This window comes from Pseudonaja textilis, chromosome 15 (assembly GCF_049901715.1).
Source record: "Pseudonaja textilis isolate UNSWEBS1 chromosome 15, rPseTex1.2, whole genome shotgun sequence".
Taxonomy (NCBI): Eukaryota; Metazoa; Chordata; class Lepidosauria; order Squamata; family Elapidae; genus Pseudonaja; species Pseudonaja textilis.
The window spans coordinates 11,104,861-11,117,311 of NC_142004.1; the positions used below are offsets into that span (position 1 = coordinate 11,104,861).

Sequence of the window (12,451 nt, forward strand, 5' to 3'; positions counted from 1 at the left end):
GAGGAGCCTCCTGGGTAATTCTCACTTCATGTCTTGGTTTGTTCAAGGCTTATTTAAAATCTCTTTCTTTCCAAGGTGGAGTTGATCTGGGAAGATGCCCTATTCATGTTTGAATATTTTAAGCCCAAGACCCTTCCTGAGTTTGACAGCTATAAAACCAGCACCGTCTCTGCTGACCTAGCCAACCTTCTGAAGAAGATGGCCACAATTGTCCCTCAAACAGATAAGCCTATGCTGAGATTAGAAGAAGTGTCGAGTTACATTGAAGGGACCTTAACCAAGGTACGGATTATTTGGCTTCTGGGAATTCTTCATAAGAGTCCCAAGTGCTTTATTTTCAGACTTCAGAAGAGAGCTGGCTGAGGCTATTGCATGAGGAAAATAGGAAAGCTTTGGGTGCACATAGAAACAGCTCTCCTTTTTGTGGATTTAAGCAGGTGCTACAAAGATTAAGATTAAACTGTGATCACTGCTGGTGCTTATGGGTTATTGAAATGTCTGCAAGTCAACAGAGAAGCTCAGAGAGCACCAATGAAACCCTGAGCCAGAGATTCTCTTCTGTTGGGTCCAACTCTGGTTAGCCATCCTTGTTAGAAACCTGCATAGTCCCTGTTTTAAGAAAGCCAACATTGTCCCATTATCCATCTGATTTTACAGCTTCTTCTGAGATTCAGTTGGAATCCACTTACCAAATTCTATTATCTGTTATCCCATATCCTGTGTTCTGACTTTCTCCTATCAGATGGAATTTACAGTGTTTGAAGTATGTTTATATCATCTCAGCTATCTTTTCTCAAGACTAAATATACCCAGCTCAACGAATTTCCTTTGGTTTTTTATCTTCAGATCATTGTTGTTACTGTTCTTTGTGCATATTTCAATTTCATTGAATTATAGGACCTAAAGATTGGAAGGGATCTTGATTCAATCCAACCCCGTGCCCAGAAAGGAATTACCCTGGCATTCAACTTCTGTTTAAGGGGTCCTCCATCAGCTGAGGAAGTCTATTCGATTGCTGAACGTGTCTTACCATTCAAAACCTGCCTCCTTATAATTTACCCCTCTTGTTTAATCATCTGTTTGTTTGTTCTGTGCAACCAGTTTCAACCAAGTGATTAAAAGTCGCTGAAGTCATGTTAATGCCTCACCTGATAGCCTCCCGGAAACTAGCTAAAATGGCTTTTCTAGAGACCGTTTTGGAAATGCCGTTCTTTTTTCTATAGTGGATTATTAATGCAACGTTGTCTTGGGTTTAAGTATGATTTTATTGGGGTAAACTGCCAAGACCTCATGAAGATTAGACAAGCACATAAAGACAGAAATGCCCACTGATACACTGGATGTGTCAGCCCACACTTAGACAACGGTTGCCTGTTCACGTTCTCTTTTGGCCTTTTGTGGACCTCCAGACACCTTTTGTGAATATCTTTGCCTTTGCTAGTCTCCTGAAGGCCAGCCTGGTAGTCCAGACAAGCCAGAAGTTGCCCTGATCCCTGGACAGAACACAAGAGTGCCTGATGTGGTGTATCTCTTTGTTGCCAGGTGCCAGCTCTCCCAGAGGGCGCAGACTTCTCTCCTCCAGTGGTGACCGAGCTATACTACCTCCTGGCTGACTACCACTTCAAGAATAAGGAACAGTCCAAGGCCATCAAGTTCTACATGCACGACATCTGCATCTGCCCAAAGAGGTCAGGCTGACTGGCTGCTCAGAGGGGAGCCTCTACCGGGTTGCAGGATGGTGTTTGTATTGGCTTCCTTTGGCCCTGCCCATGGTCTGCGTTCCATGGGCCTCCAGAAAATGGCTTCTGTGGCTGCTGCAGCTGTTGTGGATCCTGGCGGCGGCAGCTTCTCTCCTGGGCAAAGCCCTTCGGTGGGAAGCAGGTGATGCCGATTCTGTGTCAGGGAAGAAGGGCTGCCTCCCGCCCCCTCCATCGTGGAGAGAGGCCTCTCCTGTTTCCTCTTTGATCGGTTTTGCCCTTGAAATGAAAGGAGCATGAAAATGCCTGACGTGAGCACAGGTTGAAACACGGTCGGGGGTTTGCTCTGTTGTTTTTACATCTGTTACGCTATTTAATACAATAGACATCTTGTGTTGAATTACAGCCTTCCCAAGTCAACCCCATTGCTGTATTTTGTCATTGAAACCGTAGAAGGTTTTCATGGTTCAGAAGGTTCTTAGACCCAACAGAGGATATTAAGCTCATAAAAGAAATAGTAAGAAAGTGAGCCAGGAGGAACACCTGTGTAGGACTCTGTGGCTTGGGACTGATTTCCAAAACTGTAGCCTTGAGAAGTTGTTTCAGCCGCCCGAAAATGCTCTCAGAGCAGCTTTTAACTAGAAAGCTGCTGATACCAGATGCTTTATTTTGGATCCTGGACTGAGCAGAAGGTTGGGAGTTAAATTGCCACTTTCAGCCCTTTGATTCTACACAATATGCTTTTTGTTTATAAAATTAGTACTTCAGTTGGATCTCCTTTCATTTACAATAACCTTCTCAGGTTGACTGGACTCTGAAACCAAATAATATATATTCCCTTTGCTGATAGAGAGCTTAGAATAGGCTGTAGTTTAGATTCTCAAAGGACTTAGTTCTCATAGAAAAACGGATATTATTAGTGTGGCATTAGAGACACTGATTTAAGCACGTTCATATACAGGTACTCCCCGGGTTACGAGCATTCCCTTAGCGAATGTTTGAAGTTACGTGATAAAGTCCCCTAGTGTTTACAAACAAGTCCCGAAAACTACGAATCTTGCAGCACCATGAACAACCTCAGAGGCCCTGCAACATTCGTCCTGCACTTTGCTGGCCAAAACAGATTTGGAGGGGCAAGCCAGCCTCTCTGATGCTCCATTTTCGCCTGCTTGGGCTTCACCTGGCACTTTATGTTTTGGCTGGCAAAGTGCCGGACGAGACCCGCGCACAGCAAAATGAAGCTGCGGAGAGTTGCGCGCAGCTGAGAGGCTGGAGAGGAGACAGCTTGCTAGATCTTCGCACAGTAAGTGACCCGGCATGGCAGGTTGTGGGGAGGGGAAGCAATTGTGGGGAGCATGAGGTATTTCAGTGGGTCGGAGCAGCCTTAGGTGGTCTTAAGCAGGGGGCCTGTTCCCTCACCAGCCCCCCTGCCCCCCCGGGCCTTCCCCATCCTAAAATACCTCATGCGCACTTAATGAACAGACATTTGATTATTGAATGTGTTGGCGAAAGCAGGGAGTGATCTCATTCAAGATAGGAGATTCACTCCCACGAATTGGTTGGATTTGATGACCTGCAAGGTCCCTTCCAATTCTGTTAATCTGTAATCTACTGAATCCTCGGGTTACAAATGGAATGAGCAAACTTGAGGACTACCTGTACAAGTTCAGGAAGTCGAGGCTTAGGAATGGATGACATGACAGCTAAAAAGCATTTGGACAGCAAACCGCTAGTAAAGATGGGCTGCTGCCTTTAATGAAGGACAAGGAAGGTCTGGCAAAGCTGTGTTAAATCGGACCATGTTTGCACCACTGAGGAGAATTGTTTGGCTCTGAAGACCAGAAGAGAAGTAGCAACACTAGAGGACAATCGCAGACCAGCATGGAGGGCACAGAGAGTGTTCCAGGTGTGCTAAGAGTAAAAGTAGCAGAGTACAATTGCTAGCCAAACTGAAGAGAGAACTGCCATGAATCTGTGTGACACACACACACACACACACACACACACACACACACTTAACCTCTAAAATTTATACGGTTTTAAAAAATAGACTGGTGCACACACAAATTAAGTTTGTATCATAATCCGAACATCTGTATACATTCTTAGGATTGCTCTGGGGCCACCTGAAATTCAGGGAAAAAAACAGTTTAAAAGCTAGCAATAGCAGGTTGTCTTGTCAACAGAGAAGGAAGAGATGCTCTGCGATGGAAGGTCAGGCAATTAGCCAACTAATGGTTGCATTTACAAAGCTTAGCTGAAAAACCAGCTACTTCTGCTAGGTGTTATCAGAAGCTGGAATAAACCCCCAAATGCCCTTGGACTCCTCTCTTCTGGTCAAGGTCCCTGAGTCTGTATGCCCTCTGACAGTTCCCTTGAGCAGACTGGTGAAAAGCCAAGTGCCTTGCAGGATCTCAGTGGTCGGCCCTCCTGGGTTCTTGCAGAGGCAGAGTGGGACTGTGGGTGTATGTTCTCTTTCAGGTTTGACTCATGGGCAGGCATGGCTCTGGCCCGGGCCAGCCGCATTCAGGACAAGTTGAACTCCAACGAACTGAAGAGCGACGGCCTCATCTGGAAGCAATCCACCCCCGTGCTGAGCTGCTTCAAACGAGCCCTCGAGATCGACGGATCCAACCTCTCGCTCTGGATAGAGTATGGCACCATTTCCTACACTCTACACTCCTTCGCCTCCCGACAGCTGAAGCAGTGGAAAGCAGAGCTTCCCTTGGAGGTGGTGCAACAGGTGGGGACGGCTGTCCCCGCACAAAGGGGGGGCTGCCCACCCTGCCCACGATGCACTGCTGAGCTGGCTTCCTCTTTCAGATGGAAGAGCGGCGCAACGGCATGTTGGAAACCGCCAAGCATTGCTTCACGTCCGCTTCCCGCTGCGAGGGGGACGGAGACGAAGAGGAGTGGCTGATCCACTACATGCTGGGGAAGATTGCGGAGAAGCAGAAGCAGCCCCCAGGGGTCTACCTCTTTCACTACAAGCAGGCGGGTCACTTCCTGCATGAAGAGGCAGCACGGTACCCCAAGAAGATCCACTACCATAACCCCCCAGAGCTTGCCATGGAGGCCCTGGAGGTAAGGCAAGGCCCAGAGCCCCCCCAGTCCTGCCGCTGACCAGAGCTGCCTCCGCATAAAGGCAGCCTGTGGCTCAGATGAAAGTCTCCAGCCGTTCTTCCTCTTTGGCCTTGCAAGTTGCAAGTCAGCCGGATGGAGGAGGCTGGCCGAGCTTGAGCCTCTCTTCCCCCGGGGGGCTACAGACAAGGGGCTTGATATCTCTCCTGGACTGTGTCATCTTCAAAAAAACCACAAACATTTGGGATTTTGAGAAAGGCTGCGTTCCTGTGCATCTCCCCAATCTGGTTCCTTCTTCCACCCTTCTAGTCCTCGCTGGGGGCGAGGGATATGCACGAAAAGTCTGTGCACCATTCCTCTCATTTAACGCTGAGCCCCTTTGGCTGGATGGTTCCAATGTTTCAATCTGTAATTCCGTGCAGTAGACGTGCCCCGCTCCTCCCTTCTCCTACTTTGGTCATGACAGCCACCGCCCACTTGGGCTGGGTCAGAATGATTGGCCCAAAGTCACCCAACCGGTTTTCATGGCAGGTGCACCCCAACAAGTCCACCCCCACCCAAAGAGTGTGAACTGAGTGGGACACAGCCACTTTGGGAAGAAGTTACAGGTGCCATTCTCAAAATCCTCTGACTAATGTAATACAAGGAGTTCTCGCTTAACAACCATTCGTTCAGTGGTCGTTCAAAGTTATGGCAGTGCTGAATGGTACTTCACTCTTGGGCCTGAAGTTATAGCAGCCCCCCACGATTATGTGATCAAAACTTGGTTGCCCGGCAGGCCACCCCCACTACAACCCCCGGGGCAGTTCAATTCCCCCCACCCCCTACCTTCCCTGTCTCCCCCTCAGCCTTTTCAGCCATCCTCTGCAACAGAGCATGGGTGGCACCGTGGTTAGAATGCAGTACTGCAGGCTACTTCTACTGACTGCCGGCTGCCTGCAGTTCAGTAGTTCGATCCTGACCGGTTCAAGGTTGAGTCCGCCTTCCATCCTTCCCAGGTAGGTAAAATGAGAACCCAGATTCTTGGGGGCCACAGCTGTGGGGCTGAAGTGGAGGTCCACAGCTTCAGCCATCCCAGTACCTATACCGAGGAGTGCCACCTCAGGCCCTATGCCATAAGCAGCCATCCCAGCAAAAGGACACACACCCTGCCTGGCCTTTGCTGCACCCAGCTGACCTTCACCATCTTCCTCCTGTTGCCGATGAATTGTGCCCAGCCTTAGGCAAGAAGAGCTGCTGGTCAAGCTCACGCCATTTTCCAAATAGAATAGGATGGGATAGGAATGGGATACTTCGTTGGCCAAGTTTGATTAGACACACAAGGAATGTGTCTCCAGTGCAGAAGCTGTCAAATGTACAGCGCATCGCAAAACAACAGGGTAATAATACTCGTAATAATGACACCAATAAGAGGCTAGTAGAGAAGGTGAGAAGGACGATAATAATGCGACAACCATAAAACATGGATAAGACAGCGCTGTGGGAATTAGGTGTCCGGCAGAGTGATGGCACAAGGAAAAAACTCCCTGTGTCTGTTTTAGCATGCAGTGCCCTATAGTGGCGTCCCAAGGGGAGGAATTGAAGCAGTTTATGTCCAGGTTGTGAGGGTCTGTAGATATTTTCTCATCCCACCTACTGACCCTCGCGTTATACAGGTCCTCAATGGAAGGCAGGCTGGTTGCAGTTGCTCTTTCTGCAGTCCTAACGTTGGTCTGTACTTATCCTGTTCGATTGCTGTGCCAAACCAGACCAGTTACTGAGGCACAAATGACAGGCTCAATAATTCCTGCATAGAACTGTACCGAGCAGCTCCTTGGCAAGTCTGAGCTTTCTGAGTTAACCCAGGAAGAACATCCTTTATTGTGCCTTTTTAATGATAGTGTCCATTTCAAGTCCTAGGAGATCATAGAACCCAGAACCTTGAAGAATTTTACTCCATCTTGTGTTCCTACTGAATATTATAGTATTCATATTATGCTATATTCATACTGAATATAGTAAAAGGCGACAGAGGAGGTGGGCTCTTCCTAAAATCCACTCTCACCTCTACAGTTTGAAGAACAGCAGGCACAGCCTTGTCGCGTTGCTCGGGAAGGGTTCGGAAGGTCTCTGAAGGCTTTCTGAAGCATCGTGTGCGTCGTTTGGAGAGCAGTGCAAGGCCTAACACAGGCCAGGGTGGCACCTCTCATCTGCAAAAGGACCTCTTTTCTGTCTGTTGTGGTCTTGAGATACATTTCTTCCCTCATCGCTGCAGTGATGGGATTTTCTGTATCCCTCAATATCATCGTCCTTCCCCTCTACATGTGAAGATTCCTCCCGCTCTCCTCAGGCACTGAGATTAGCCCTTCCCCAACCCAGAGGAAGAGGAAGGAAGCTGTCTTGAGCTTCTGAATGAAATTGAAAGTCCACCTGAAGTCTGATGGCCTCCTCGGCCACCTTGCAGGCGGGTAGCTCTGCACAGTGGCAGGTTGGTTGATTGAGACTTTTATACGTTGGCGTTATTAGACTGCCTCTGCGAGAACGACAAGAGGAGTGAGAACACGAAAGGCCTCCTTGTCCATAGATTTGAAGGGCTTCCCTTGCCCTGAGAGGCCCAGCATGGTCCTGCCAGACGGACACTGCCAGAAAGGCTGGCTCCAGACCCCTTTTAGGGGCGGATCTGCCTTGCCTTGCTTTTCATTCTCCTCTCGTGCTTGGGTTTTGTAAGATGGCTGGGTTCAAAGGAGAAACTTTTGCCACAGTGAGTTTCTTTCCGGTAGGTCTACTTTCGGCTTCATGCGTCGATCCTCAAACTGGTGGGGAAACCTGACTCAGGAGCAGATGCTGAGCTGCTGGTGACTTTCATGAAGGAAGCTGCCGAGGGCCCCTTTGCCAGGGGAGAGGAAAAAAATACCCCCAAGCTCTCTGAAAAGTGAGTCCCTTTTGTTGACGGCTTCAGTCCAGAGGGAGGGAAATGGGCCGTTTTCTGGGGCGGGGTAGCAGCGGTGGTGCTAAAAGCAAACCTTTGAAAGGCGTATGATTACGGCCCTTGGACCTGCTGACATTTTGAATTGCCCAGTTTATACTTTATACCGGACGCTAAATGGAAAGCTTGGCTGAAATCTTCACAGGCCTCTGGACAGCCAGCTCGACATAAGAAGAGCCATCCTCTGTGTCAGTAAAAGCTTCTCGGGATTTCGCTTTGCAGAGATGCCCCATTGGCAGCTCTGCAAGAGACACGGTCATCCCCACACACCAAGTGTCCCAGGACGAGAATCCCGGCAGCGTGCCTGAGTCAGGGAAGCGTGGGAGGGAAACGTGGAGGGCCCAGCCAATTCCCTACCCCCAGCTCTGGGCCCAGTCTTGAGGCTGGAGGGAGCAGGGCAGTGCTGGGAGAGCGGACCGGTCTTCTCCAGCTATAAAAATCGGGGTGTGGGTGGGGGGGTCTAGGGTGTGGCTCATCACTGTTGAAGTCAGGCTGGGTCAGAGAGAGAATTGGGACCTCGTGAAAATTCCTCACTGACAACAAGACGTGCTTGCTCTGAATGCTGGGGACTCTCACTAAGAGGCTAAGCAAACAGCAAATAATGTTGTTCCCACGAAGACCCCCCAAAAATTCAAATGCAACATTCCTTTTTTTATGTTTTAAGATGTATTTTGAGCAGAAAGTCGGTTTGGCTCTCTCACCCAGTTGTCACCCAGTAACACCCGGGGCTGTTCAGGAGTCTTAGAGAAATGCCTTGTGCTCTGCGCTCTGTCCAGCTGGGCGAACAGGTGCTAAGCAGCAGCTGCCATCCTTGCGCCCCTTTTCCAGGCTGGGTAAGTCAGGGTTTAGGTGAGGCAGAAGCTGGCAGAGTTTTGTGCTTTTAGCACGAATCAGCTTCCCGGGACAATCATCTCGGGGATGGTTCCTGTTTGGGTGCCCAATCTCAACCACATAGGAAGACAGAAACGTCCCTTTACATTCTTTTCAGGCCACTTATTCGAATGGGTGGTGGCATTCCTTGAGAATTTAGAGTTGGAAAATATCAAAATAACTTTTGCATAAAAACAAAAGCAGAATAACGCATCTCTGCAGAGGAAAGGCTCCAAAAGGAACTTAGCAGAACATAAATGACATATCACCAAAATAAACCAGACTGATTGTAATAAGTCAGTATAAAAATAACTGATGTAATTTTCAACATGATTTATTAGGGCTGCAGTGTTTCAATACGGGTAGTCCTTGACTTACAATTCTTTATAGATCATTTTGAAGTTATAACAGCACTGAAATAAGTGACCTATTGCAGCATCCCCACAGTCATACGATCAAAATTTGGATGCCTGGCAACTGGGTGCACGTATATATGATGGTTTCAGTGTTTCAGGTTCACATGATCACCTTGGCAACATTCTGACAAGCAAAGTCATTGGGGAAGCAAGATTCACTTAACCACCATGTCATAGAATTGCGTAGCCGGTGTCCAAATGAAGTAATAGACCAGTGATGTCAAGCCTTTTCGGCCGGGTGCCCAAATTGGAACGTATGTGCATGCGAACGCTGGAAACCGAAAGCCAGCTGGCCTGTGTGCATATGTGTGCCGGCCAGCTGGTCTTCACGCTGGCCGGAATGCTGGAAACCTGAAGACCAGCTGGCTGGCATGCGCACAGAGAGGGCTCTGCGTGCCACCTCTGGTACGCGTGCCATAAGTTCGCCATAGATGCTGACATGAACTTACAGTGTTATATAAATATATTTACACCAAACAAGATAATCGTCAAGTAAATCAACATAGCAGGAACAACTTGAGGTAAATTAAGAGCACACGCGGGGAGGGAACAAGGCAGGAAAAAACTCCCTCTCCACGCCCATGGCAACCAATCACAGCACAGATTACTTCAGGCAGCAGGCAGCAATCTACAACTAGTTAACCCCCACAACTGTGTGCTACCGCACAACCTTTTACTGCTCCAGCCGCTCAATGTAAAAGACCTTAAAATCATGTTATTCACTTAACAGCTGCAGTGATTCACTTAACAACTATGGCAAGAAAGGCTGTAAACTGGAGCGAAGTTCACTTAACTGTCTTTCTTAGCAACCGGTATTTTGGGCTCAGTGGTGGTCCTAAGTTGAGGATTACCTGCATTTTGGTTTCTGAAAAGTGGGTTGAGTTCCAAGTAACGTAGCGTTTTCCCCCAGTCGCCTCCTATGTAGACCTCCTGCATCAGGGAGCTTCTGCAGCGGCATCGGCAACGTCACAAGCACCTATCACTACGCAATGTAGGATGTGCAGCTCCAACACCACCACGACCATTACGTTCAATTAATTCTTAGGTGACTGGAATCTGGGCCTAAATACGAGAGCTTTTCCTCCCTCAAAAAAATGCCAAAACTATGTGTTAATTAGAAGGGCACCAATCCTTGGAAAACCTGCTGTTCCTGGTCTTTGTTGGAGGGAAATGAAGAAGGAGGACGCAACTGACGAGTGGATTAACCGTCCCGGGGTGGGGGCTTGGGGGGAACGAGGGCTTATAAACACTTGGGCGCATTTCCTTGGCAGCAGCCAGAAAGTGGGTGCAGGGCGGTCAGAGGGACTTGTGGGCAGCAGGAGGGAAGGGGAGCAGCCTTGTGGGATATGGAATCGGGAGAAGGCGCATTAAGGCCAGGCCTCTGCCCTTGGGCCCTGGAGAATCCGGGTGTTCGCATCGAGTTCTGTCACGTTGTCCAGGTGTGACGGCTGTCCTGCGCCAGGCCCCCCGCCTCTGCAGAGTGCTTGCCCCCATTCCCTGCCCGCCCCCAGGAGCCACGGTGGGCCTTTCCGCTCTTCACGGTCTCATCCTCTTCTTCCCCCAGGGAAAAGCTTTGCATGGCAGACGAGGACTCGCGTTCTTCTGCAGGAACTCTGCCAGGCCCCGGGACTTCCCTGCTCTCTTCCTCCGGTCCAGGTCTGACTTCCCCACCCTACACAGCCACTCCAGTTGACCACGATTACGTCAAATGTAAAAAAAGCCATCAGCAGGCAACACCGGATGGTACAGTCCCTGTTCTCAATACTGTCGGCACTCGGAGGTGCTGGACTCCTGGCGGGCGGGCGGGCTCAATTGGCGGCTTCCAGGAGGGCGAGGGGTCTAGGGTAACACGGGCAATATTGTCACTCATTCACCCCTTTGCCACCACCTCCCCTCTGACCTCAACAATAGGCGGGTCTAGTTAACGCGCTTTCCTGCGGTCTCAGGCTCAGGGCGTTTCCCAGAGTCCCTCCCAAAATCCAAACTTCTGCCCCACACCCTGAGCGCCCCCACTTGGGATGACGTCAACTCCCAGGATCCCCGGCTGTCACAGCACGGGCGCTGCGCACCGTCCCTTTCTTCTCACGGGTCAGCTTAGCGCTGCAGCCGGTGGGCGGCTTGTCCCGCTGCAGCCGGATGGGAAGTGGCTGCCTGTTGGGATGGGCCCTGATCCACCAGGTCGCCTTGCGAGGGTCTGCCTCCGTCACGGAAAGCTCCGCCACCTCTTCCAGGGAACGCAGAGGAGTCCGCCACGGAGTTAGTTGGCTCTCCAGTCCTCCCAAATGCTTCAAAAGAGTAGACGGGGAGGGGCTTCCTCTTAACAGCCGCCTGCTCGCTTTGCGGGGCTTCAGTTGGATCTGGGGCGTTCAAGGTGGAGACCGCGGCTTTCCTTGTCTGGGAAGGGTAGAAGCAGCCTCACCACCAGGCTGTTTCCTGGCCTCTGTAGGCCAAGCAGGGCTTAAGGCCGAGCATGCGGAGGACGCCTTTCCTGTCAGCCAAGAGGCAGACCAATAATTCAGCTTCCCTTCGCTGTCTTCCATCGCAGCCGTTGGGTCGCTCATTCATTCTGGGCATTCAGTCATAGCCAGAGACGATGCCCTCCACCCACTAAGGATAGCTGCCTATTTAGCAACCTTCTTGCAAACATTCTGCACGAGGATCTGGGCGACAGATCTCGTCTCATCCTTTTGGGGATAATTTGGCCCAGAGAGCTAGACCTTTGATCTTCGGTGGACCTGGGCCCATTCACCAGGATGCATCCCCTGCTCCGCTTCCCAGTGAGAGAAGCTTCACCATTGTTTCGTTGGCCTTTTTGCCACCATCTGCCTATCTTCTCATTTCTCTGTCCATGGTCGCCCCATAAAACTGCTTTTTCTGAGAAGCCTTCTCTTCTGGAACATCCTGGTCTCTCTTGCACCATAACTCCTTAAATCCAAGTGGCCCATGCTAGAAGCAACGACAAATGAGTGACCGCTTTTACTCAGAAAACAGGGAGGGGGTGCTTTCGGGGGACCCTCCCCGAGCAGGGCCGGAGGAGAAGTGAATTGTGGCAAGTCTCCGGGGTGAAGCTGCCGCAGTTGGGAGAGGGAGCGGAGCCAGATAAATCCCGATAACCAGCCATGGAGGGGAGTTGGCCATAAATACTTAGGAGTATTTGTGGGTCCAAGATGAAATGCACTTATAGAAGATCATTAGGAGCCCTCGAACCTGGGGGGAGGGCTGTCCCTGGGGCTGCTCTTCTCAGTTTGTCCTGTATATGAGCAGAGAGGGCCTGGGATGGTGAGGGTCTGGTTCTGGTCCCTAAAAAAATGACCATTAGATTTATCTACCGCATTTTGTTATGGGGTTCACCAAGACGCACAGAGCACTCTTCCTCTTATTTTCCCCCATGAAAGTTTTATGATGTGCATTGCGCTAAGAGA

At 50.0% G+C, this 12,451-nt stretch overlaps 1 protein-coding gene across 1 annotated transcript in view; it reads left to right on the plus strand.

Annotated features, from left to right (window-relative positions):
* Window positions 1-12,451, plus strand: part of LOC113447078 (calcineurin-binding protein cabin-1) — a 68,142-nt gene that overhangs the window by 33,886 nt on the left and 21,805 nt on the right. Inside the window, exons 20-25 of the mRNA XM_087913515.1 lie at window positions 76-282; window positions 1,543-1,688; window positions 4,179-4,440; window positions 4,521-4,781; window positions 7,538-7,689; window positions 10,594-10,772. Coding sequence (XP_087769641.1) covers window positions 76-282; window positions 1,543-1,688; window positions 4,179-4,440; window positions 4,521-4,781; window positions 7,538-7,689; window positions 10,594-10,772 — 1,207 coding nt within the window. The remainder of the gene's footprint in view (window positions 1-75; window positions 283-1,542; window positions 1,689-4,178; window positions 4,441-4,520; window positions 4,782-7,537; window positions 7,690-10,593; window positions 10,773-12,451) is intronic.